This window comes from Pogona vitticeps, chromosome 12 (genome assembly GCF_051106095.1).
Source record: "Pogona vitticeps strain Pit_001003342236 chromosome 12, PviZW2.1, whole genome shotgun sequence".
In the NCBI taxonomy this organism is placed as follows: domain Eukaryota; kingdom Metazoa; phylum Chordata; class Lepidosauria; order Squamata; family Agamidae; genus Pogona; species Pogona vitticeps.
In genome coordinates, this window is record NC_135794.1 from 22,593,611 (window position 1) to 22,621,257 (window position 27,647).

A 27,647-nucleotide genomic window follows, 5' to 3' on the forward strand; every position below is an offset into this window, starting at 1 on the left:
ATTGCCTAGAAGGATCAAATGTTTTATTTAAATAGTTAGTTGTGTTTAATTTAATTTTAAACAGTTAAATAGTTAAGTTTAAATAGTTGCTAAAGTCCTCCGACACTAACGGATTGACCAAAACTCAACATTTCATTTAAGTTCATTGCTTTTGAAGGGCCTTAAGAATTGGATTACATGAAGAGTCCACTTTTCCAGCTATCCCGACTTCAGTTATAGACTGTCAGAAGAAAAACACCCCTTCATTCCACGTGAATCTCACAACCAGTTATGGTAGAGGACGCTAGCCTTCCTCATGTATTCCCAGTCGGCTGGTTACCAGCAACATATTAGGCATGCACTTAGAGGTTGCATTCACATCTGCTTTCCTCATTTCTCCCATTCAGGGAGAATGGGAGAATATTTCTGAAAATATTTCTTGACCCAGCATTAGTCTGTGGAACTCCTTGCTACAGGATGTGGTGATGGCATCTGGCCTAGAAAAGAGGATTGGACAGATTCCTGGAGGAAAAGTCCATCGCAGGTTACAAGCCATGATGGGGATGTCTAATCTCCAGGTTTAAAAGGGAGGGACCTCCAAATGCCAGATGTAGCAGAAGGGGTATCAGGAGACAGGGAGACAGGGATCTCAACAACAGTAATGATCCGACAGAAGCTGAATTGAACCCCGTGTCAGCCCAGGGATGTTGGAAATTAATTCCCTGAGCCATGCCCTAACTTTAGAATAGGTTTGGAAGGGGGCTATGAAGTCATCAAGCCAACCCCCTGATCAGTACAGGAAACCAAACCAAAATATATCTGTCAGATGGCTGTCTTAACTTTCTCCAGCACAGGAGCGGTCGTTTCTGCTCTCATTGTCTCTGTAAATGAAAACGGTCCAAATTGAGAAGCCCCCACCCCATAAAAATGTAAATACAACCTCTCCATCTTATAATCAGTTTTGCTGGCCAAGCACTTCTTTTTAGAGAGAGAATGATGGTTAAAATGCAGACAGAGGTGACATTTTCTTCATTTCCCTTATAACCACAAACGGACTTAATTTTCTCTCCCGTAATGAATGTGTGAACCGGAATGCAATTATCCTTTTAGTTTTCACACTTTTGATGAAGTGGCTCTCTTCCAAAACAAAAGAAATGCCGACTTTTGCATTAGGAGGAATTGTGTATTTTTCAAAAAGGCCTTTTTAGAGGAAAACACCTGTCTGGAGAAAAGTGCCTACAAAAATACTCATCTTTGTACCTTTGGAAAGATCTACGAATTTTCTAAAAGCCTCGGCTGACTTTTGAAAAGTTGCAAGTGGACGTGTGGGGAAAAACACAGAGATGGACTGGTGTATGGGAAGAGAAATGTCAACAGTGTAAGATCCATCCATCAGCAGATCAGAGATGTATATAGGGTGTTTTAGAGATGATACTCATGTAGAGGTTTGGCTCCGTTCTCTGCTCTTTCTGGAATCGAAAAAGCCATTATTTTAACCATATTCTGGATTCCCTGGATGCATTGGTAGTTTTCTTGGAATGGGACAGTTTCCCTTCTGACAGGGAACTAGATTTACCCATCACAGCCTGAAATTATGATATAATGGAATCCCGGCCAATTTTTGTCCACGAGCCGCCTCTGAGGGTCTTTTATCCCCATTTACCCCCCCTTCCTTCCTCACCCAGCCCGTGTGTTCCTGTCCATCGCCTGCCCCTCAAGCAAGATGCCACCGCGGTTACAGGAAGCCCGCGTCATCCTCTTGGTTGGGATTCAAGACGAGATGTTCTCTGCCAATCAAATGCCAATAAAGATGGCAGGAGGGGGGGGGCGTCAGGGAAAAACTTGTTTGGTCTGAATCGCCTTATCCCATTAACCTAAGACCAGCCAGACTGGGGCATGGGCTGTAATCGCGGGCCTCATGTCGCCTCACCTAGCAACCGGGCAGTGAATAGTCTGGGAGAAAAGGCCATTCTTCTGCCTTGAAAGATTCATCGTCGGGGGCTGAAAGCGGTCCCTCCCCTCGTTCAAATACTTGTCAGCGGGGAGAATACCGCTTAGATACGAAGCCCGATCAGATCATGGCTAATCTGTTATGCGTGGCCGCCGAGGCGGCCGGCCGACTTTCAAATAACTTTACTGAGTCTGTGCGTGTGTTATGTCTGGGAGGGAGACCGTGGGGAGGTGGCCGAGACAATACCGTCTGCTGAAGCCATGGACTGATATTTATTTCCTTTTGGGGGGGGGTCTGCGTTTCCAGAAGGGCGAGGGTGGTGTGAACTTTCCGTCCCGTTCAGAGTAGACGGGAGACCATGTTGGACGGAATGGCCGCATTGCAAATAAAAAAAGTTGAGATCTGAAATGAACAACTTCTAGTCTTGGCTCTTCCTTAAAGAAACATCGGAGGAACGTCCATGGTGCAGGATTGCCAAGCAATGGAGGAAAAGATCCCGAAAGAAATGTTGTTTGCTTTTGAAGAGAACGGATGGAAGTTCCAGGCCATCATTTAAATAATAATAATAATTTAAAAAAAACCACTATCCTCTCTGCTTACTCATACCCAGCAGGAGAAGCTATTTATTTCATTGTCGTCATATGCCACCAAGTCAGTTCTGACTTAATGGAGACCTTTTGCAGTGTTTTTCCAGGTAGAAGATAATCAGAAACGGTTGACCATTCCCTTCTTCTGGGGGAGTGCGAGGATTGTGCAGCTTACCCAAGGCCACACAGGCTGGCTCTTCTCCCAATTGGGGAAACGAACTGCCAGCCAGAGACCTACCAAGCCACAGAGCTATCCAGCCAACTTAGGGCATAAACACATGAAGGATTTCCAACCTCCCTATAGATGCTTCCCAACCTTATATGCTAGAGCCGTTGGTACTACATAGTGCAGAGGAACAATCACAGCAGAACATTGTAGAGGAGTGTTTGACTACATTATGGAACAAGGGGGCTGATTGGGGTCTCCATTGTAATGTGTTGGGTGTAACTGGTGCAGAAATGGCATCATGGGAAAGTCAGGAGTATCCAGCGATATTCCAATGATCTGAAAGGCTGTGCCTTGCTACTTTTTAGAAGGCTATGGGTGTTGATGAGTGACTGGGCAGGTTAGCATCAACCCAAACGTCACTCCTATCACAGCCTGCAGGAAAGGCTGGAGCAGCTCCAAGAGAGGTTCAGGCGGTGGAACAGGACCATGGACAGCTCATTAGGGACAAAGGGAAATTGAAGCCACATGCAGATCCTCCAGGAAGAAGATGACCAGAGGAGGCTGCTTCAAGGGCGATCAAGTGCTGAGGAGGGAAGAGAGGGATGGGGGGGGGTCAAACTCAGTGAAAGGGAAGCTTTTAAATGTATAATAATAACGACACACTGTCAAGTCATCTTATGGTGACCTTTTCCAAGGAAAGAGGTGGTATGACGTTCCCTTCTTCTGGGGTACCTGAGACTGTGCAGCTGGCCCAAGGCTACCCAGGCTGGCTCTTCTCTTTGGAGGCCAAGTGGGGAATCAACCTCCCACCCCCTGGCTCTGCAGCCAGACACCTAAACAACTGAGCTATCCAGCCAGCAATAATAATCATGTGACATCAAGTCAATGCTGTCAAGACGTATTTTTTAGGGTTTTCCACATAGGGAGTACTCAGAAATGGTTTACCCTTCCTTTCTTCTGGGGGTGACTTGGGAACCTCTTAAGGGAACGGTTCCATCCAGGACACGCAGACTGGCATGGTGTAGGTGCTGGAATGCAATTCCCATCGTTCCCAGACAACTTGGCTTGAGGACTTCCTGTCTTAGAATGACATTGGCAGAGAGCACATTTTTGAATATGGAAGACCTTGGCTCCATCTTCTTGGGACCTCCACTCATGACTGGGAAAAGGCAGTTTATTCTGAACTGGAGGTATGAAGATTTTGGGTGTGTGTGTGTGTTCAACTACAAGTCCCAGAATTCCCCAGTGGGAATTGGGAGCGGCCATCTTGCCTGAGGAAGTCTGGGAGGCCTGGGTCAAAAACCCCGCATCTGCATATCCTCTCTTAAACCCTTGGAGAACCACTCCCAGACTGTGGAGACAATGATGAAATAAATGGACTACCCTAAAGCAAATTCTGGTGTCCATTGATGTGCCCCCTCTAGAATCACAGTTCCCAACCTTGGGTCCTCGAAGGTTCTTGGACGAAAATGCCCCAAAGCTTTCACCACTACCTGTGCTGGCCAAGAGTTCTGGGGAACCACTGCTCTAAAGCATGACCTTAAAAATCAGTTTTTGCCCCGGAACAGCTTCACAACCCTTCCCAAGGCCAATGGTGTCTCGTGGTCTGGGAAAGCCAAGTGTCTCCCCTCTGAAGTTGGCCAACAGGTCAACTTTATTTCAAAACCGAAGCATAAGACCTCTGTGTGTGTGTCTGTGCAGACTCTGGTGATATCTCTGGAGGAGATCCTGTCTGAACCATTCCAAAACAGATTGTGCATATACCTCTGCTGGAGGGAGGGAGGCAATGAGAATTCTTGCAGCCATTCTGTGCAACTATAACAAGTGCAACAGACATTAAAAACACCTTTGCGTGGCCCTCAATGGTGGCCAAGCTTTAACACCATTTTGCAGAATAAAATCAAACTCACTCCTCTTCCAGTGTCTTGTTCACCCTGAGATTTGATCTTCCTGATCATGGAGACTGCACAGAGACCCAGAGAAGCAATTCCCTCACAGCACCCTGAGACTCGATGACCCTATTAGCACATGAATAAAGCAGGGTGTATATAGAATGGTCAAGCCCTCGGAGGTCCACTCAACCAAACAATTTGGCTGCTAAATTGACGTAATTACAAGGGACGGAGAAGGGAGAAAAGGACACCCTTCCCCTTTTCCTCACGCTCCAGCCGGCCTGACCCCTGCCGGGTTCCTAAGACATCTTGTGAGTCAGAGAGCAAGATCCTGATTAGAAGCCCAATGTCCTTTTCAAGGGGCATTAAAGGGATTGGCTGCCTTAATCTGATTACATTTTTACCAGCTCTTTTAGAAGAGTCTGGAGAGAGTTTTGAACATGCACACACACAGACACACCAATGAGAGGTCTGCGCACGCGTGTATACGAATATGCGGGTGGAAGCAACTAAGAGGGAGCAGATCAGGCAGGATGGCTAGTCGATAGAAACACACCGGGATGTGGCTAAGCATCCCCAGAGTTTAAAAAGACATAAGATAGGCAAAAGGGTGTATTTTGCATTCTTACTGTTATTGTTTGACTTAATAATATCGATGCATTGTCATTTACTGGACTCACAGTCGGATTAAATAAGACTACCGTTGCCAGTGTGGTGTGTTGGATGAAGTGATGGGCCAGGACTCTGGAGAACTGGGTTTGAATCCCCACTCAGCCATGGAAAACTCACTGGGGGAGCAGAACTGGCCAAACCACTCCTTAAATAACTTAAAAGCCCCACGACGGTTGCTATAAGTCAGTTCCTGCTTGATCTCTCTCTCTCTCTCTCTCTCTCTCTCTCTCTCACACACACACACACACACACACACAATTAGTTGCAATACAAAGCAAGAGCTGTGCATCATGGGGTGTGGAGTCATCAAGGGCTACCAGTATCCATGCATGTGTGAACTGGCCAAAAGCTTGCGCTTCTCATGTGCGCAGCGATGGAAACCTACCTGAAGGATTCTCTCCTTAGCAGAAAGGGGGGCCTGATCAAACCTGGTGGAGGGCCCCCACTCTGTTTAGGTAGCCCCCCCCTGTCTACCACCCGCAGGATTAAGGACCTCCACTCTCCATTCCACCTCTTTCCTCCATCCCGGCACCAAGGAACAGCCTCCCCTTTGGGGTAATCAGCCATCTTGCCTGGCTCCTGTTTTCAACCTCGTTTCTGCCTCTTGGCCTGCAGCTCCCAGGGGATTAAGTGTCCAGGTCAGGCCTGAGAGGCTCTTTCCACACAGTTCCTTTCCACCCACTTTCCCCTCCACCCCATGGGAACCTCTTTCCCGACAGCTTCGGTCAATGGCTTCACCCCGGTGCACTCAATGGGCGCCTCTTAATCCTCCACCAAAAGACGAGGCCTGAAATTCCAATGGCTTCTGTTCCCTACGAGCCTCTCAGAAACCCCCTTCCCTGCAGGCCTGCTTCCTTCCCAAGTCGGATAGACTTTTGCTCCCTACAACCCCGGTTGGGGGTAGGTGCTTTGCTTTTTCAACCTAAGCTCCCTCTTGACATTGGCCGGGAAGTGTTGGTGGCAGGATGATGGGATCACAGTCGTGCCTCAGTGTGTGAGACCCCCCTCCCCATACCTGTCACTCATGGCAGCTTCTCATTATTATAGGCTGACCACTACATCTTGCCGGATTTTCTTGGTCCGTGCAGGATAGTTCAGGGAAGGCAAATGAACCAGAAACGTCTTATTTCTCAAGTGGACTTCTGTCCATTCCTGAAAAGGAGGGTTGAGTGAGAAGAGAGCATTTTCTTCCGAGGAGGAAACAGCACAGACATTGAGTGCCTTTTATGAAAATCTCTTTATTTACAACGTTTACAGCTGCAGGGGAAAAAAAAGTGTGGGGGGGTGAAAGCCAGGGTGGGAATTCAAAGCCCCCGGGGTAGGAACAAGTGGTGGGCAAAGCGGCCCCCAGCACACAGGCCTGCTTTTACCAAGCTTCTTATATTTACCCCAGCTGATGAGAGTCTGAAAGTGTTGCTTTTTGGACCACAACTCCCAGAATCCACAACCAGCACGGCTTTTACTTTTTTTTTTTTAATTCACTTTTTTAAATGCATCGGTCGGGAAAACTGCACAGCGCTCACAAAGCTGCTTCACTTTGGATTTCTGTTGCAGGCCAAAAGCAGTTACAAATTCATTTTTAATCTTTCTTTCTTGTAATGTGGGAACCGACTGTTTATCAAATACTCATAAAAACAAAGTCTGTACCCCTCAGCTATGAGCCAAGTCGACAGCTAAACGTATTCCCGCTCATGGTCCTTTCCGATTTCTATCTCTGTGTTTGTTAATGATTCAGTGTTTTATAGCGAAGACGACTAATTGGATTAATGTTTATGTTCAGATATCTAGATTTACCTTAAATCTGAGAACTTCTACATTTGATTAGAAATTTAAGTTGATTTCTTTTACGTTGTATTGTACGGTGTTGATTTTATAGTGTGTGTTCTGCAAAGGCCTGTGTATTATGCAATAAACTGAAGAAATACGTGCTACACACTTAAAAAAAGTTAGTCCATAGGAACTTAGCTCTCCCACCTTGTTCATCATTACCAGCTCAAACACCAATCCTGCAGGTTTTAAGTGGGTTTCTTTACCCGATGTAGATTTCAACTCTGGCTAATGTTGAATCGCCAACATTACCTTGCCTGTCCACCCAGTTTGAAGTAATCCTCCGAAAGCTGTTTGCCATTTTGTTTTAGCTCTTTGTGGTGGAGGTGTCTCTGCACTCAGGAATTATAGCCGTTTGACTCCACTTTGCCAGCCACCGTGTCCGCCTAAGGAATCTAGGCGTTTGTCATTTGGGATGAAGAATTTAGAATTCGCTTCTGTATTTCAGGAGAAATCCATCCGTGCTCACTAGCAGAGAATAACCCTAGTCCCCAAATTACTAACAGCAGGCCCTGCAGGATGGAGAGATGATAGGTAAAAGTAGTTTGAAAATGATATACAGTAACTGAGGCAAAGCTGAACCTGGCATTTTATTCATGTTTAGTCAGTTGGTAAGCCCTAGAATTTTAATTCCTGTTACCTCTGTTTGGGTCTAGCATATGTCTTATCCCATTTGGACAGACACAGAGTCTATTCACACATAACCCTTGTCGACAACTCCCAGAAATCCTGGCCAGCAGAGCTGGTGGTGAAGGCATCTGGAAGCTTTAGTCCAAGAACATCTGGGAACCCAAGCTTAGGAATCACTGATCTAACTGTCTTATCATTCCCTTCCCCCCCCATTTCTTAATTTGAATGACTTATTATTGTTGTTGGCCATGATGATGGATTTTATATGCTCTTCCTACTTTCGCTTCCACCTCCCTTATTGTCAGCATACGTTTCTTTTATCACAGATTGCATTCCTTTTCATTTTAATTGCAAATGAAGCCTGTGTTTCCCTTTCTGGTGTCCAGCAAGCTGATGCTAAGATAAGCAGATGTCTTTTGCTTCTTAAGGTAGTTCTGTTTCTAATGACGGGTCTTGTCGAGCTCAAGTCACATTTCCCTCTGTGGCTATCTGACCTTTGACTGCCACATCGTGTTGCACCCTCATTACCACCAAGTTCAATTTCACCCCTGTTTGAACGCTCAAATACATTTAGGCCATTCTCATTGGGGCTGGTTAGGCAAACTGGATTGAAAGGCTTATTTGTCAAAAACAAAAAAACCAAAAAGAAGTGCCGTCGCAAGGATCAGAAGCTACTTTTTTAAAAAAGTTACTTCTTCCTGTGCCTTGCTATAATGTTTGAAAAGTAACCGGTAGCCATTACTTATTACAGTTTTGAAAGAGAAATGACTTGGTATGCTTGCTGGCGCGGCTTGTTGCTTTTCCGTTACTTTGTTACTTTTGAAGGGGGAAAGAAACTTAAGATAGATAATACCTTGAAACAAAGCTTGATAAAAGTGCTCGAAATGCCTCTGAACCACCTTGTAGTTCTCTTGCAATGTAACTTCTGAAAGAAATTAAAAGCGTGACTCGCCACACCAATAAAGGAACTGCAGTCCTAATGCTTATTGCCCTTTCAAAATGTAACTTTGTTATATCCCGATTACCCCAAAATGTAACTAGTTACACACAACTGTTACTTGTTACTTCTAAGGACCGGTAGGGGTCCTGAAAAATACAGAAGTAGCAAACATGATACATTGCACAGTGTTTGGCTCCCTCTAGTGTCCAGTTCTGGTAAATATACCCTGGAAATACATATAAATACATATTTCTGGGGTTTTTTATTTAATATTTTGAGCCAGCAGATAAGTGAATCAGTGAATACTGATCCCATGGATGGGGGGGGGGATCCTCCTGTAATCAGATAACAGAAGGATAACAAGAGGGAGGGAATGCATTAATACAATAAAACAATGTCCTTGCAGGATATTATTTTTGAAAGGAAATAAAGCTAGGAACACTCTGTTAGCAATGTTAAAATCCTTTTCAAGATCTATTGATTTCAGTAGGAAAGCTTTAAAAACACGCTTGTTGCTTCTACTTTTCCAAGTGCTTATCCTAGTTCTTTCAGTGCAAAAATGAAATGAAATGAAATGAAATCATTTATTGGTTTTTCCAGGATCTAGAATTTCTCGTCTTCTTGGCCGGGTGTGATCTTTGACTCTTTGCAGTCATGCAGAGATCTCTCGCATTCAGAGACGGCGATGCTTTCTGTTTGGACCGGCACCAGCGTAGGATGCTTCCACCTTTCCCTTGGTTGCTGGCAGTGGGAGACATGATGGAGGAGGTTCTCAAGAGGATTGGAGATCCTTGTCACCTTGCATGCCGCCTTCGGGAGAAGATCTGAGCACCCAGCCGAGCCTTGGTGTACTAGATGTGTTTCCCAGGAAACCACAAACATTTCTTTGAGGGAGCAAACCAAATGGAGAGGTTGATTATCTCTCTGGTTTTCCTGCAAGACAAGAACAGCGGAGAAGCGACGTCAGAAGCTGAGATGCGACGCCCTTTTCCTCATCAGATCCAAGTGTCATTTGCATTTGCAATGTGTTACTACCCAACAGAGTTGGTCTTACAAGTTGCCTAGGGGTTGCAAATGTTGACTTCACCACTGATTCCCCCCCCCCCGGGGGGGGGAAATCTTGCTTTTATGAGGAATTCAGCCTTGGGACTCCGTACCAAAGATCTGGACATGGGATTCAGACCAAAGGCTTGCCAACAGCTCTGGTTTGTTTGTTTGTTTGTTTGTTTGTTTGTTTGTTTGTTTTTTGAAACAGACTTCCTTGCCCTAAGGCAGAGGGAACAAACCTTTAGCACGCCAGATGTTGTGGACTACGATTCCCATAGTCCTTGATCATGGGACACACAGACTGGGGATTCTAGGGGTCATCGTCCTGCCACTTGGTCCCCTCTTAAAGGTCAGTTTCAATATTTGAAAAGGGGACATTCCAAAGGAAATGAAGCAGGGCCGCCCAAAAACCAGCTTACCTGTCCGGAGACGGCTCAGGCCAAATTAGTGATCTGTCCCTGTCTTCGTATTAGAGTCATTCATACAGTACAGGTTGCTTTCCTCGTCTCCGGGTACCTGTGCAGGTGAAGTGAAACGCCTCCATTAGGTCACATCGCTACTGCCATACACCTGTTGGTGCATCACCCTGGAGGCCGGGGATCCTGAGAAGGCCGGTCCAAGAAACCAAGCTAACGGTCCCTCCATTCCATAACAGACTTGTGCAGCTCTTAGACACAGAGAGAGTTTGATCCCCACGGAAAGTCGTTTTAGGTCCCGGGAAGATCAGGTGGAAGAACTGGGGGGTGGGGGTGGCTGTCCCAGTTCTTCCTTAAGTCCGTTGAGGTGGCTGCTTCCCACCACATCGTGGCAGGGCCAACCCTGCGAGACCTGGAAAATGCATCTTTAGAAGCCCTCAAGACCCCATTGGGCTGTAAATAATGGACAATGGCGCCATCTGGGGCCCGAATTGTTAGCGATACTTTTCTGGCTGCGCCACAGTCCACAAATTTAACATACTCTGGAAAAATGGCCATTTGCATGTGTTATTTTTGCTCATGCGTGTGCACACAGGTAAACGTGGACTTTCGCTGCTTTTACTACTGCAGATGATAAGAGATGGCCCAGCTGCTGACTGACAGCTTCCCTTCCTGCAGATTTTGGTTCCCACTACATTTTGTATCATATCAAGCATTCTCCTGCGTTCATCCTTTTAGACCACGTCATCCACCACCCTCTGTCGTTTGCATTTTTTTAAAAAAAATCTGCACCATCATTTGTATATAGTTTTATTCCACGTCTCTTGGTGTTTCCCCACTCAAAAGATGCACTTCCAATCATATTCTACTGAAATAGTAAAACATTTCAAATACAGATCCCTTTCAGGTTAGAAAATGAGTTTCCAAATATATTTTCTCAAGGACATTGATATAGGTATATTTTTGTGAGTCAAGACATAGATCAGAAGTATTTGTGAAGTGTGAAAGCAACAGAGTTCCACTCCAAGCAATCGTGGAGAAAAAAATGGGTCATACAGGGGCTCCCAAAGCAGGATTTCAATATCTTTTTTTTTGCCAAAAAGGTCTAAAACGCTTACCTCCCAGTAAACATTGTCCTCAAAGCAGTTTTCATCCGTGGGGTCTCCAAAGAAAGGCAATTTCAAAATGCCACCTCAAGGAAAGAAAACCAAAAGCTGAGGTTATTTCATATGTTGGTTGCTTCCACTTATCTTGCATAATTAAGGCTTGTGCAAAATGAGTGGCAAGCTGGCTGGATAGCTCAATGGTTTCAGTCTCTGGCTGAGAAGCCAGAGGTTGGGAGTTTGATTCCTCCACGGTGCCTCCTGGGAGAACAGCCAGCCTGGGTGGCCTTGGGCCAGCTGCACCGTCCCAGGGCGCCCCTAGTGGAAGGGAAGGGTAATACACTTCTGAGTATTCTCTACCTGGAAAACCCTGGAAAAGGTCAATATAAATCAGAATTAGCTGGCTGGATATCTCAGTGGTTTAGGTAACTAGCTGCAGACCCAGCAGTTGGGAGTTCAAATCCCCACTATGCCGCGCTAGAGAACAGCCAACCTACGTAGCCTTAGGCAAGGTGTGCAGTCTCAGGACACTCCAGAAGAAAGGAAATGGGGAAATTGCTTCTGAGTACTGTTTAGCTAGAAAACCCTGGACAGGGTCAGTATAAGTCAGAATTGACTTGAGGGCACATCATTATTATTACTAGTTAGTGGAGGCTCGTGGAGGCTCAGATTTCACAGAAATGGCAAATTTGTTCTGGTTTTTAATGCAAAGCAGCTGCTCGGCAACTGAGCGACGGTTCGCCCCTCACCTACAATCGCTCCCCCTGCCAAGGCCATGGCCAGCGAGACAGCAATGCCAGCTGCCTGGTATCCTCCCTGGATGACTGGCGTCCTCGAGCTGTATTTGCCGGTGAAGTCAAAAGCCTGGATGAGCCTGCAAGAGGAGGAGTAAAATTAAAAAAAGAAGTAAAAGAGAAGGCAAGGTAGCTCTTCTTCCACGTCGTACAAAAATATAACCCAGTGCTCTTTCGTTGGGTCATTCCTGGTTTGCCCGCGGCTTGGAAAAGTTACTTTTCAAACCGCCAGTCCCAAGGGCCATGTTGGTCAGTTGGAGGAATGGTAGAGCAGTAGTAATTATTATATTACATAACATTAAATTAGCAGTTAACTTGTCTAATCTTCAGCTTTGCCAAGGCAAATCAGGAGTCGCAATGGATTCAGATGGTTTGCTTTTTCTTTTTCCGAACCAAGAAGTTTCGGAATACGCACATTCCTTTGTCAAGGAGTTTCTTTTCCTTCAACAATGGGAACTATGGCCCCACAAAATCCGGAGCGTCCGGGGGCTGACCCCCTGTGTCACCCTAAGCCAACAACAGCAACAAAACACAGCATCCCACAACCACCCTTGAAAAGGGCACCAACCCTCCTTAACTCACCCTTTTTTCCCATACTCTCCTTCCGTGGCAGCGGCGGCCGTGGATGCTCCCACAATGCCTCCGATCAGCCCGGGCATGGCGTGTAGGTTGTGGATGCCACAGGTGTCTTGGATGTGCAGTTTGGATGCCAGGAAAGGCTGGCAGGGAGGAAGGAAGAACAAAGCGGAGCTGTTGAGGAGTGACGGATGGGATTGGCAACCCCCTCTTGTCCCGTGGGGCTTCCCTAGGAAGAGTTCTAGCCTGCCAATGGGTCCGATGCCCTTTTCCAGGATGCTTGATGGTGGCCCTCCGCCAGCCGCCCACCCCATCTTCTAGACCCTCCTTGGCCCTTCTAGCAGTCGGCTGTCCTTTGTCACTTGAAGAGGTACAGAGAGTTGTAGCGTTGTAGTGGGCGGGGGGCTCACTAGAGCTCTCCAGCCAAGAATCCCCAGGGCCTTACAGGACTACAAATCCTAAGAACTATGGGACAGAGCTATGAAAAACTAAAACCTTGTCCAGCTGCAGTCCTTGAGTAGCAGACACACCTACTCGATCTATCATGCACAGAAAACCAGAAGCAAGTTTCCAATGGGTGCATGTTAGTTGAACAGTCAGACATGGTGCTTTTTTGCGAATAAGAAGAACTTGAAAGATTAACCAAGGCAAAAAAAAAAAAACACTGTTTCTTCTGCATTTCTTGCCCTGGGGGTTGGTGACTCTTTAAAGCTGGCCTCCCCCCCAACCTGGACTCATCCAGACAGAACTACAGATCCCATCATCCTCACTAGCCCTGCTGGCTACTGACAGCACAAGCTTCATCTTCATCTCAGGAGGGTCCCGGGAGGAGGCCATGGCTTTCAAAGGCCCAGAGCGCCCCTTACCGTGATATAGACAAACCCCACGGTCGTGACAATGCCACAGATGGCGCCGACAATGAGGGAACCGTAGGGGGTCAGCATCATCTCGGCTGCTGTCCCCACAGCAACCCCGCCGGCCAGGGTGGCGTTCTGGATGTGGACCTGTGCAAAAAAACCACAACCTTCTAAGCATTGAACCACCTTAGGGATGACCTATGGCCCTGATATGTGCATCCTTGCGCATAGTGGGGCAGTCAAGATAACCTTTTTCCCCCATGGGGGAAAAACACTAAATAAGAAATAATAAAGGGGAAAAATAATAAAGAGGTTGGGGCAATAGAGTGACACAGCACAGTAAAACTGGGATGGCAGGATACCTCCCTGAGGAATTTAAAAACCCTGAGGGATGCTTCGCCTCTGCCTGAGAGTGAGACAAGGAAACCTTCCACTCAGCTCCCAAGGTTGGTGCAAGGTTTGTAAAAATGTCTCTAGCCTCCTTTAAGGAGCCCAGCACTCCTACAGAAGGAGGGCAGAAAGGGTGGCTGGTTGCTAAGAACCCATCCAGGGCTTCCAATCCTGAAACAACAACACCGTCCTCCTAAATTGGGGAGACTCATCAAGTGCAATTAGGCAACTGGTTGTGTAACACTGGATAGAGGTTGGGAGTACGATTCCCCACTCTGCCTCCTTGATGGGGGGGGTGGACTCCGTGGTCCATAAAGTCTCTTTCAGCTCTGTAGTTCTAAGATGACAATGATATGAAACATTCCAAATTAGGGGTCAGTCATTTAGCTGGTTGGGACGTGGTGGCGCTGTGGGCTAAACCACAGAAGCCTGTGCTGCAGGGTCAGAAGACCAAGCAGTTGTAAGATCGAATCCACGCGACGGAGTGAGCGCCCATTGCTTGTCCCAGCTCCCGCCAACCTAGCGGTTCGAAAGCATGCAAATGCGAGTAGATTAATAGGTACCATCTCGGTGGGAAGGTAACAGCGTTCCGTGTCTAAATCACACTGGCCATGTGACCACGGAAAGATTGTCTTCGGACAAATGCTGGCTCTATGGCTTGAAGAGTGGGATGAGCGCCGCCCCCTAGAGTCGGACACGACTGGACAAAAATTGTCAAGGGGAACCTTTACCTTTTACCATTTAGCTGGTTAGATCGCTCTGTGGTTTCGATCTCCAGCTGCAGAGCTGGGGGTTGGGAGTTTGATGCCTCATTGAGCCTCCTTGACAAGGGCTGAACTCCATGATCCAGAGGGTCCAACCCAGCTCTGCCCTTCAAAGATGATTATTAATTGGTGCAAAACCTGGCAAATTTGCACACCAGTGCAATGGAAGATTGTTCGCAATGGAAGAAGTCTCTTAAAAACAAGAAACCGGGCCTTCTCGGCAGTGGCTCCTCGCCTTTGGAATAGCCTCCCTTCTGCGATTCGTATGGCCCCTTCGCTGGGCATTTTCAAAGGCCAACTGAAAACCTGGCTATTTAGGCAAGCCTTCCCACCAGCCACCTCTTGATTTATTTTTTTCTTTTTTTCATCTCGAGTCCTTGTCTATTGTTGTCTTGCTTGTTTTATATTTTAAATGATTTATTTTTATATGTTGCTAGCCGCCCAGAGTAGTCAGTGGACTAAATGGGTGGGGCACAAATTCAATAAATAAATAAATAAATAAATAAATAAATAAATAAATAAATAAATAAATAAATAAAGAAAGAAAGAAAGAAAGAAAGAAAGAAAGAAAGAAAGAAAGAAAGAAAGAAAGAAAGAAAGAAAGAAAGAAAGAAAGAAAGAAAGAAAGAAAGAAAGGAAGGAATTTCCTCACCATCCTCCCCCCAGCCAGAAGAAAAATGTTGCATCTCCTCCTCCTCATAGGTGATACGTTACAAGACAAAGCAACATAAATTTTTGGCAGAAAGCAGACAATAGAGACACTGTGGAATTTTTACAGGGCCCATTGATCAAAGAGAAAGTCTTATCCTTTCCCCTTCACAAACCAGGGGTGGCATGCTTAAGCCCAAAGACCTGTCCTCAGTTTTTATGGAGCCCTCGAGGGGCCATTCCTTAATAAGTGTTCTACCTATTAACCTTTTGAGTCAAAAAGTTTTCCCATAACCTTTCAGATACACCACTTGTCCCAGAGAGCTGTGGCCAGACTGGGATTCACAACAGCCAATGTAGACCTTTTTAGCGAAAGACCTAGCTGCCAGTCTGTTTCTGGGCACCCTTGAAAGGGGCTGGCTAAGATCTGACTTGTCTAAAGGACCACATCCTCCAAAATCAGCTTGCCCGAGCTCTGAGATCTTCCTGGGCCGGCCCTTCTTTCAGATCTGCCCTCATTTGGGCCATATTGGCTGGAGACAAAGACAGGGCCTCCTTAGTAGTTGCTCCTGTCCTGTGGAACTCCCTTCCAAGAGAGACGAGCCTGGCCTATTCCCTGCTGTCCTTTTGCCGGCAGGCTAAAAAACCCTTCCGTTCCAACCAGTGCTCAGCAGTTGACCAGCTGTTGAGAAAAGTGCTTTTCATAGGTCGCTGTTCTACTCTTTTTTGATTTGATGCCCATCGGAAAGGTCTTTCACCCTATCGTTTGTCGAGTTGTGTATTCACGGGGTAGACACCCTTTCAGATACCAACAGACAGTTTCACGCTCTTCCAACTTCGGACGTTTAATTGGAAAAACTCTGGGTAAAAGACCCAGGTTCTGCTCTCGTTCCGGAAGACAAGGGATTGTGCACCTATCGGTACATCAGTTGTGACCCTGGACAATGCAACCGCCTGTACAGCAATGGGAGGAGGGCACCTGGAAGCCAAGGGCCACTAACCACCTGGGGAGGACATGACAGCCCCCAGCCTTTTCCTCACCATGTTCAGACTGCCTTTCTTCTGCAACAGGCTGGAGGTGGCCACCGTGGTCAGGACACAAGCCGCGAGGGAGCAGTACGTGTTGATGACGGCGCGGTGCTGGGCATCCCCGTGGTTGGAAATGGCCGAGTTAAAACTGGGCCAGTACATCCAGAGAAACAAGGTGCCTGCAAAAGGAAGCAAGGAGGAGCTTAGGGGTGGCCTCGCAAGAGAGCTTGGAAATGTTCTTTTCTTGAACTACGAGACCCAGAATGCCCTTGCCAGAAACGGCGTGGAGCGCAGGAGACAGAGACCTTGCGGCAGAAGGTGGAGCTGAATCTTTGGGGAGAAAGAAAATTTCTGTACCAGGTACATCAGTCCAGACTTTAACGACACAGATCTAAATAGGATGAACACAAAGCTCTGTTCGTACTAGCATACGATTGCTGACAATCTGGCATGAGCGTGCTTTGTTGTCGTTGTTGTTTTCTGGACTGCCAATCCCAGAATTCTTCCAGAACTCCTCAGGATGAATTATGGGATCCTCATCCCCACAAACACAAATCTGCAGACGTCTAAATGTTGGCCCCCAAAGAGAACGTTATGGACCCCCAGCACTGAATTTGTTTCATTTCGCTTCCTGGTTCCTGCTGCAGTGCTTTCCGGGACTCCTAGTTCTTTAGGAGGTGTCACCCATGGCAGTGGTTCTCCATCTGGGGGGCCCAGATGTTCTTGGGCTGCAGTTCCCATAAGCCTTCCCCGCTTGCTCTGCTGGCCAGGATTTCCGGGAGTTGCAGTCCAAGGACACCTTGGGTTACCCAAAGTTGGGAAGCACCGGTCTACGGAGTCTAATGGGTAGCAAGACTACAACTCCCAGCATCCTCTGGACCCAAAAGGTTATAGACGCCCGACTAGTTCTGTGATGACAGAGGGTTGGCACTCAACCATGCCCAGCTGTGTAACATTGCTTAGGCTTATGTACGTGGCTTTTATAGATGTTACTTGTTCACACACAACACCTCCCCAAAAACCCAGCCATGTTGTCTGGGAAACGCTGGAAGCTGTAGTCCAACAGGAATGTTTTTCCAAGCTGTGTCTCCCACCACCACCACGGAACCAGAAGTCACCTTTTCTTTAAAGAAAGCACAAAACTGACACTGACCAATCATAGAGAAGAGGTCCGAGTGATAGACCGACCCCTGCTTGTCTTTGGTCTGCTCAAGGTTTGGACGGTACAAGACGGCGGTCACGGTTAGCCCAAAGTAAGCACCGAAGGTGTGGATGGTCATGGATCCCCCGGCATCTTTAACCTGCAGGAACAAGGAAGCAAGTGGGTCACTGGTCTACACAAAGGGTCTCTCTCCACATGAGGGATGGGGATGGGGCTCTCCATGACGCTCTCCCAAGCAGAGAAACTGCTCAAGATTCCTCAAAGCCAGAGAATTGAAGGTAAGGAGGAGCTCGGGCACTTAGGAGGTGGTTTACGGACCATCAGGCAAGAATGAGGATGATCAGACAAAAGTTAGGGTGATGTAGGAACCCAAGATACAGATCACTGTTTCCACTGAGAGGAATGTCATTCACACGATGGTCTTTGGCTAATTATCCTTTCTCTCTCTCCAATCTTAACCTACAGGCTCCTTGTGATGATACAGGAGGAGAGAGGATGCTGAGCTCCTTCAAGGAAAAGCTGGATAGATAATGATAACCCTAAGGTGATAACCCTAAGGTTCATCTAATCCAATCAGCTTCCCACCGCCATCATCCAACTCTACAAAGCTGACCAGGGGACACAATCTTAGATCTTAGAACTGCACAGCTGGAAGAGACCCTCTAGAAGATCATCAAGTCCAGCCTTCATTAAGGCGGCACAGCGGGGAATTGAACTCTCAACTCCTTTCCTCCACAACCGGATGCTTAAACCAAAGAGCTACCCAATGGTTCCTGGGCAGAGCTCCGAGGTTGTGAATTGACCGCTGTCTCCTCCTCAGCGTGTCAGTTTTCACGAGAGTTCATTCGTTCGTTTTATTTAAGCAGAGCTCTCTTGCACAAATTGTTTAAAAAAACAAAATGTGAGAACTGCATAATTCCACAACTTGCACAAATAACACAGATTGTGTCACTGAACGAGAACGGCTGCTGTTTTGTTGTGTGGACTCTCAACCGCACTGGGTGGGTTGTTTTTCCTTCTTTTCCTCTGCCAGCCAGGCCTTGCTCTGCGTTCTCTCGGTGCGCGAGTGCCCTTGTGCGTGGGCACACTTGGCCAAGAGACACTTGTTTTGCTTAGAGATATTTTTGTATAAATTGCAGGAATCTCAGCCAAAATACACACACACACAAAAACCTATTCACTGTCTTGTTCTCCTAACATCTTTTTTTAAAAATTGATTCCTTGGTAGGTAGCAACATGTGCAAAACATGTTGGTCAAGGCTGGCGAGAGTTAGAGTCGTATCAGAGGGCCTCAGGCTGGGAGTTGAAGGTGGGGATGATGTGCCTTGGTGTACAAGCCCAGTGCCCAGAACTCCATTCAAAAGCTGTCCTTCCATCCATGCACTAGGAAAATTTATTTTGAGCTTGACTGTTCTATTCAAGCCCTCAAGTCAATGTCTTATCTGGTTCCCTTATCAGATAAAGCGTGTTATTATCTGGCACTCTGAGGCATTTCTTCCTCTCAGACCTTTTGCTCTTCCCCTACCATCAAAGCACAGTCTGCTTGTGAAGCCACATTCCACAAAGACCAGGTTTAGCTGGCAGGGGAGTAGGGTTTGGGGCTGGCAGGCAACCAACCCACCTTGGGCCCTTTCCCCCGCTTCAACCAATCTCTCTTATCTCTTGTTCCCACACACAACGTGCCTTTGTGGCAACCTCTTCCTCCTCCACACACAGCATGAACTGCACCTGAAGAGCTCCGGCCTGCTAGAAGTGAGAAGAGAACCCACAGTTTTCTCCATCAGGTGTTGGGACTACACCAGCCATGCTGCCGGGGACATAGAGATGGGCACGAACTGCCGGTTCGGCTATTCGTGCCGGTTCGGTGGCCGAACAAGTGTTCAAAGCCCCGCCTCCTCCAGCAGCCACCCACTCAGGGGCTTCTCTGCCCTGCCTCCTTCGGGCGCTGCCTCTGAGTGGGTGCCTGTCAGAGGAAGTGGGGTTCTGAAGCACCAGGCACCTGTACAGCCCATAAACAAACTTGCACGAACCCCTGAAACAGGGATTCATGCCCATCTCCAGATGGGAACCATAGTCCAACCCAACAGGACTTTCCTGGATTCCGGAAAGGGTGTGGGGAATCACTCACTCTTTCTCAGTGTTGCCCACCTCACAGGGGTGTTTTGATGATCTAAATGGGAGAACGCCAGCCCTCTGAGATTATTTCAAAGAGGAGGGAGGTAGAAATTTGACAAAAGAAGCTTGATTGTGGCCAAGAAGGCAAGACACGGAAGCCTCTTCTGGTGGTTAACAGTGGAAATGAATAGAACTTACATGGAGGAGGTCCAGCAGGATGTATTCATTCACGGAAAAAAGGGTCACTTGGAACAAGGTCATGATGAGCAACTGCACGGGGCTGACTTTGCCCAGGAGGGCACCGAAGGCGATGCAGACGGAACCCACACAGAAATCTGCTCCAATCATGCTGGAAGGAGGAGGGAGAGCAAAGTACATAGTAGAGATGGGCATGAACCGGTTCGTCCTGGTTCGTCCCAGTTCATCAAGGTGGCAGCACAGGTGCTGCTGCTCCACCTCCTCTGGCTCAATCAGCCCCTCGCCAGGCCCAGAGTGGTCACTTCCGGCACCTCCTCAACTGATCTTCCAGTCCCGGCATCAGCTCAGGCTTCTTTGCCCCGCCCTCTTGGCTGATCTGCCACTCAGAGAAAAGGGGCGGGACAGAGAAGTCTGTGCTCCTGCTCGTGACTGGGAGATCAGCCGAGGAGGTGGGAAAAGCAAGCAAGCTGGTCCTGGGGAATGGCTAGATCAACTGAGGAGTTGTTGTAACTCCAAAAATTAACTTTTCCAAACTTTGTTCTATGTCCATTAGCCTTTGAGTCATCCAGTCCTAAGAGAAGCTCTACTGGCAGGTTAATCTTCTAAGTTCTTCAGAGTTGGCTGTTAGCGTTCATTCTGCCTGTCTAAGAGATCTGTGAAATGCTAAAGCTCGCCTCTCTAACTGCCTCCATAAAAGCCAAAAAAAAAAAAAAAAATCCCTTTACCTCCAACCTCCACATTTGCATGTTAACCTTCAAAATATGTTTTCATCCTTATCTTGCGCTAATCTTATAATCCGATCCAGAAATGGGCTCCTCAATTCTTTCCTTTTCTCTCTTTCTTTGCATTCTGAATGTGGCAACTTACCTTTCCACCCCAATGAGGATCTTCCCGTGCTCAAACGTATGGAACCAGCCTTGCATCAGAAGGGCCCACTGCACGCCAAAGGCGGCAAGGAGGAAGTTGAACCCCACCGCTCCAAAGCCGTAGCGTTGGAGGAAGGTCATGAGAAAGCCAAAGCCCACAAAAATCATCACGTGGACGTCCTGGAAAGCTGTGCGAGAGAAAGAAAGAAAAGTTCGGTCTCAAATTGGCATGTACACCAACATTCTCTCCAACTCACACCTACTTCCATGTTCAACAAACAATTCAGTGTATGCTTGGAACTGGGGCAGACACGAATGTTCATCATCTGGTATCTGCAGAATCACAAGGTGCCTTAAGGACAAGAATGATAAATAATCATGTCCCCCTCAAGTCAATTCTGATTTATGGGGACCCTTTTCAGGGATTTTCCAGGTAGAGAGTACTCAGAAGTGTATTGCCATTCCTTTCCTCTAGGGGCGCCCTGGGGCTGTGCAGCCGGCCCAAGGCCACCCAGGCTGCCTTCACTTGTAAGAGGTTCGGGGGGGGGAGGAATCGAACTCCCAACCCCTAGCACCACAGCGAAAGAGCAAGGAAATGCAGAAAGCCCCCTTGGTTCAAACCAACGGTCCATTTTGTCCCTTTTCCCCACCAAGGACTAACGAGGAGCAAATTAGGAGGAACTCTATCTGTCCTAAGACTTTTTATTTTTCCTTTAAGAAACTATCAGGAAACGTTGCATCCTGGTGGAACCCTTTTTTCTTGTTGCTATGAACTGCAAACGACCCTGGCAAACTTTATTTATGTATTTGAAATATTTTACTTATTTATTTATTTATTTATTTTGGTGTGCCAAAATATTGTAGGTGTTTCCAGAAGATGGGAAAGAAGAAAGAAAAGAAGGAGAAAAGGCAGGAAGGCAGGAAGAAAAAAGGAAGGAGGGCGTGATGCTCAGATCCTCTCTCTTTATTCTTCTTCTGAAAGCATTTTGAGAGCACTCAAGTCTTGGTTTGCCCTTCACGGCCTCCTCTCCATTTTCAAACCACTTGTTTTCGATGAGAGGGACAGTAACTGTCCTTCTGCCAAAAAAAAATTATTCCTCTGTTACTAGGGGAATTTTGTAATCGCTCCTTAAAACGCACTGTTAAAAAGGTCCGGTGCAGAGAGCTTTGTTTTGGAACAAATTGACACTTGCTTATTTTTTTTCTGTCCTCACTTTTGTCTAACTTCACTTTGCAAAGTCTCCTTGAAAAAGAGAAGGGTGTTCTGTTATCACTATTTCTTCCTTGTTCCTCTTGACAAAATGGCATGCTTATCGCCCTCGAGATTCGTTTGACCCGTGGACATTTACATCCAGGTGTGAAAAACACACGGATGTAATGCGAGCATGTTGAGGTGGACAAGCCAGGCTGTGTGGAACCGGGCAGAGGGCCACGGAAATCGCCCGGGGCCCCTGAAGGAGCCTTTTTGATCTCAAGAGGGCTGCTTGATGCATGAAGCAGTTGAGATCAGGGGCAGGCCAAAGGTGCTTTTCAGCGGCTGCAGGACTACAACACCCAGCATCCGTAGCCCATGCTGACTAAGGCTGACGGGAGCTGCAGCGCACCAAAATCTGGAAAGTTGCATTTTGCCAACCTCTGACCTCCCACCTCCTGCCAGTTTCACCCTAGAATCTGCATTACTCTCTTAGACAGTTGAAATTCTACTTTTAAAAATAAGCTTACAGTCATGATGTGTCTTCTGTTTCCTCCCTTTAAACATCCAGGGTTAAGAACAACAGTATTCTTGCATTAACACAAAACCAAGGAGTTAACATTTTTCCCTTGGCCTTGAACAACGAGTTCCTGATTCAGAAGACTAAAGTATTACCACTCTTTTTGGTGAGGGTACTGCAGAAGTTTGGGCAAATAATACACACCCACAGATGCAGTTGTCAGATCAATACACAGCATCGTTCGCTGCCTCTTCGGTATGTCACTGAAGCAGCCGCTTCCCATAATGTTGTCAGATCAACTTTAATTTAATCTCGTCTTAGAAATGAGTTTTGGTACGTGTTTTTGTATGTGCGTGTGCGTGTTTTTTTTAAAAGATACCTCAACTTTAGAACCACTTGCCCGAGCCGTACAATAAAATTCCTGCAATAAAGGTCACAGAGCAAGAACTTTTTGCCTGCCACAAGATTTTTGACTCCAGCACCCAGAATCCCCACCCAGCATAGCCAGTGGTAGAGAATTACAGGTGTTATAACTCCAAGAGTCATGGAGAGCCAAAGGCCTCCCACTCCTGAACATAATATTAATCTTTGTTCCCATGACATGGCCATGAAAAATCTCATAAATTCTTGACACACAGCGCTTCTAAGGGTATTTCAAGTCCCATGATCCCCAGTAAGAAGTCGTAGATGGGTAAAGCCAAAGAAAGATGAAGGGTATCTGCTTATCGATGTTCTCCAGAAACACAACATTTCTGATTCTTTGAATGTATTTTATAACAGGCCAGGCAACCTCTGAGGGGCTTTGTTTCCCACCCACCCCCAAAAAAAGTTTTATGGGTTGCCCCACAGCCTCTCAACATTTCACCTTTCCCTGAAACCTTGGGAGAACTATTTGCCATTTAAATGCAACACATGCGCTCTGGCTAGTCAGAAAGAGGGAGTGGCAGGCTGGTCACTTCCAGATTTTTTTAAAAAAAGAGTCTCCCTCTGGATTAAATGAGGCCTGAAGGCAAAATTACATTTACATAGTATATTTCCTCCCTTCTAAATTCTAGGGTGAAATTGACAGGAGGTGAGGGGGGGGGTGACCACACACCGGCGAGAGAAGGGCCTCTTGGAAGATCTGAAAAAGCAGATGGGAGTTGGGTGTCCTCAACGAACTGGTGGTATTCCAGACCACAAAATCCTGAACAGACTCTTTCAGGTTTTTCATACGGATGTGAAATAGCGTGGGGAATCATGGAACCCTGAGATATACCACAGGCTAATAGTCAAGGGGTTGAACAGGAGTCCCCCAGCACCATGATCACTCACAAAGTGACACTATGCAAGGGAAAACCTCAGAATCTGACTCCTTTTTCATCTGTTATTTGTTCGTGTGTTTTTCTTTGGGCTGCCAAATTTGTCTTCAGAAAGCCACTCACTCACCCGCCTTGACATCAAAGATCAAGCCGATCAATGTATTTCTCTACCCGTCCCTCAAGAGAGCATTTTTTTAATAAACAGCCCAGAGGGGGAGAGAGAAAAACAGAGCCCTGGAAACTCCAAATCCCATAATCCCCTAACCAGACAGCCAGGGGATTTGGGGACTTGTAGTCTCGGGGGTGGTGGAAACACCAACAACCCTTCTAAATTCAGGGTAGGAGGAAGTTTGATGCCAAAATACCACCGCTATCATCTGAAGACCTTTAATGATTAAACAAGATCTGGCTGAAGGCCGGACGTCTCTTGACGCGAGAGCCGAGCAGCAAAGCTTTTCCTGGGACTGATGGAATCAGCCGGTTCTCATCTCGGGCTCGTGTTTAATGGAGTGAACTGGTCTGTTTAGACAGCGGACGCCTGATTTTCCCATGCGTGAGGCTTTAGGACTCATAACACCGTGTGGTCAAAGTCATGGCCGAGGGTGAAAACATGGGATGGAATGGGGGGGAAGGGAATCAAAAAGTACAGCTTGTCCTTCCCCAGGTTCACAAAGCAGCCGTTCCCGAACAAAGTTCCCAAACAAAGCTGGAGCCGGCCCTACTGTTGAGGCTGCTGCTCCAGAAGATGATGACAGTCAAGAAAGGGCTACAGGGAGGCATCTGCTTTGTTATCACAGCGTTTTTCATCACCAGGGAAACGGAGAGGTACTCCCTCCTGGCGAGAATAATATTATTTTTTCCTCGCATGAGCTAAGATAACATTGTTAGCTTGGGATGCGATGCACGAAAGCGTGTTGAACTAGCAAGTGCAGCCGTTTGCGCATCGGCTTCAGGCAGCAAAATGTCTCGGGATGGTCCCAAAGGAAGCCAAAAGATCTGTATAGGCTTTGGAGTTGGGGGGATTGACCTCGTTAGGGGCCGTTTGAGGAATTAGCAAAATATATACCCGGTGCTTTGGATCAAACGCCTGTTGTGATCTGGATCTCTGCAAAAACTATTGTTAAGGCCAAACGGTAAAGATTGCCGGAGCACAGATTAGAGGTACAAAACAAGAGCCTGGGTGTGTGGCATGGGATTAAGGAGGCAGATGGCACTGGGAAGGACTGGGAATTTTTGATCAGCAGGGACAATGGGATCTTCAGAGCTCCCTCACCCCCCCCCTCAGATTTCCTGGCCCCTTCGAGCTCGCTGCCTGGATCGCTCAGTGAGTTAGGAGTTTGATTCCCCCACTGTGTGCCTCCTGGGAGAACAGCCAGCCTGGGTGGCCTTGGGCCAGCTGCACAGTCCCAGGAAGCCCCCAGAAGAACAGGGTGAGAAATCACTTCTGAGAAAACCCTGAAAACGGTTGCCGTAAGTCAGAATTGACTTGATTACTATTACTGAACTTAACTGCAATGTAACCCTCCTGGAAGCTGATGCCCATAAAAAAGTGGATTTTTTTTTTTTTGTAGTAATAATCCATCAGCAAGTTGCTCTCCATTCCTGTCTCCCTGTCCAATGCATCCCCCATTTCTGGCCCACACTTGGATCCCCCCACCCCACCCCGGAATAGGGTGAGCAAGTGAAGGAAGCCCCAGATTCCTGCCGCGCATGGGTGCCATTGGCGTGTACTCACACGGGTATCTGAAATAGAAGTCATTCTCGACATCGCTGGTGACGTTCCCCTGGGCTTTCTCCTTCTGCCAGCCGGCCGCGTCCGCTTCGGGGCTGAAGCGCACGAAGACGCCGAAAAGGACAATCATGGCCAGTTCCCAGAGGATGCACACCAGCGGCAGGCGCCAGCGCATATCCGTGTTTCGTGCCATGGGGCCAGTCCTCACCCTTGGTCTGTCTCCCTTGGCTGGCTGGAGATGGAAAGGAACAGGAGGTGCCCAGGTGGGGAAGGACAACCGTCCACTGATGCCTGTCTGCCACTGGGGCAGGAACAGTTCATCATTTTATGTCACCTTGGGCGAGGTAGGTGTGGCCATGCGGCTGTCAGTCATCCCAGCCGTGCCAGCTCGGGGAGCAACAAGTGGCTTGAACTGGCCAGGGGTGAGCCAACTCTGTCGGTCACACCAGTGGCCAGGGAGGGGAGGTGGGGCTCCTGCCTCCTGGAGCTGCTGAGGACATTCTGTGCGCACAGCATCACAGAAGGATGGGTTCCGCGCTCAGCGACGTGGCAGGAGAGAGAGAGATTCCGTGTTCCGCCTTGCAGCAGAGGGAAGCCTCCCTGGTGGTACCCGATAAGCCAAAGAGGTGGGAGTGTTTTGCGCTGAGCTGGAGGCAGCTCAGAAAAAAAAAATGGGCATGGATGTATCTATTGCACTGCACACTTTACAAGGCAATGTCACAGGGTGTACCAAGCTGGGTTGATGCTCTTTGAGTAACACCATTTCTGATCCTCCTTTCTTTCTTCGTCAGAACCTCACTCCTCCACCAGCGTGAGGAACGGCCTGTTTTTGATATCCGATTCGGTGGTTTCGGATCACGACATGCTTTCTGCCAAAAATAGGTCTGTTAGCCTTTAAGATGTGAAAAGTCTCCAGTTTTGTCTGTGTGCATGTGAGGTGCAAAAAGATTGTGTCTGGGAGGGTGCGCAGGCACCCTAAGAGCGATGCATGTTCATGTATTTGTTGTTGCTCATATGTGTCATCGCGTGGCCTCCAACTCATACATGAGCGATCTCCAAAATATCCCGAGACCTCAGCTCCCTGGATCAACTCCTCCAAACTCAAGCCAATGGCTTCCTTTAGGGAGCCAGTCCATCTCGTATTTGGTCCTCCTCTTTTCCTGCTGGCGCCCCCCAACTTTCCCAGCATGATTGTTTTTCCCAGAGAATCCTGCCTTTGATGTGTCAAAGTAGGTCAGTCTCGGCTTCAACATAAATAAATAAATCACAGCGTATCGGTTGACTCTGTTGTTTATTTATTGAACTGGTTTGTGATATTTTTACTATTTCAGCAGTTTCTTGGTATAACCCATAAAACCAGTTTCAGGCCGCCTGTACAACCAAAAACAATCAGAATGTTTTGAAGTACTTTAAAACAGTTTATAATGACGCGGAAAAACCTGAAGCAAAGTTAACAATGCAAACAGCACAGAACTCACCATCTGATAGCTGGAGGACCATTCATGTATGCGGTTGTTTGGATTATTTAGCTACGCTTGGAAAGTACATTTCAGTTTCCGGGACTGTGAAGTTTCAAAATGTAGGCCAACCTGGCTCCTTCAGGTGTTGTTGAACTACGGTGCCCATTATCCCCAGGCAGCAGGGCCAATGGTGAGAGATGGCGGTAGTTTGATCCAGCCGTGTCTAGTGGGTTCCGTGTCCTCCGGCTTGGATTCAACTGCACACGTTTCTATCAGGAAGAATCTCAAACTTTCTGCCAAGCACCCAGTAATCCCTCTAATTTTCCCACGCTCACCTGACCATTTTATGGGCTCCTACCTTGCAAACCAGCCCATCAGCTTTCCATTCAGGGAGATTTTCACGTCAGAGAGGCCATAGAGGCCTCAGGGCATTCTTTTTAGACCTCTGATCTATTTACCTATAGAGGCTCAAGAAGTGGCAAAGACAGGAACCATATACAGTGGTGCCTTGCTAGACGATGATAATCCGTTCCACTGAAATCGCTGTTTAGCGAAATCATTGTCTAGCGAAAAGCATTTCCCCATTGGAATGCATTGAAACCTGTTTAATGTGTTCCAATATGGAAGAATTGTCGTTGTCTAGCGAAGATCGGCCATAGGAAAGCCGCTTTGCGAACCGCCGATCAGCTGTTTAAATCGCTGTCTTGCGAAGCTTAGGTCCTGAAAATACCTGTTTGTGAGGGCGGAGGGAGCTGTCAAAATCGTTGTCTAGCGAAAATCGGTTTGCGAAGCAGGGACCAAACATTGTCCAGCGAAATTTCCCCACAGGA

General features: G+C 47.3%; 1 protein-coding gene across 1 annotated transcript; it reads right to left on the bottom strand.

Annotated features, from left to right (window-relative positions):
- Positions 1-8,890: 8,890 nt before the first annotated feature.
- On the bottom strand, positions 8,891-25,882 carry RHCG (Rh family C glycoprotein). The gene is made up of 11 exons (XM_020781671.3): positions 25,361-25,882; positions 20,614-20,800; positions 19,747-19,897; positions 17,425-17,572; positions 16,284-16,450; positions 13,450-13,587; positions 12,590-12,726; positions 11,963-12,087; positions 11,229-11,302; positions 10,114-10,210; positions 8,891-9,580 (listed from the first exon to the last, which is right to left on the bottom strand). The coding sequence occupies exons 1-10, from the start codon at positions 25,548-25,550 to the stop codon at positions 10,139-10,141; spliced, it is 1,389 nt and encodes a 462-aa protein (XP_020637330.3). The 5' UTR covers positions 25,551-25,882; the 3' UTR covers positions 8,891-9,580; positions 10,114-10,138.
- Positions 25,883-27,647: the final 1,765 nt, after the last annotated feature.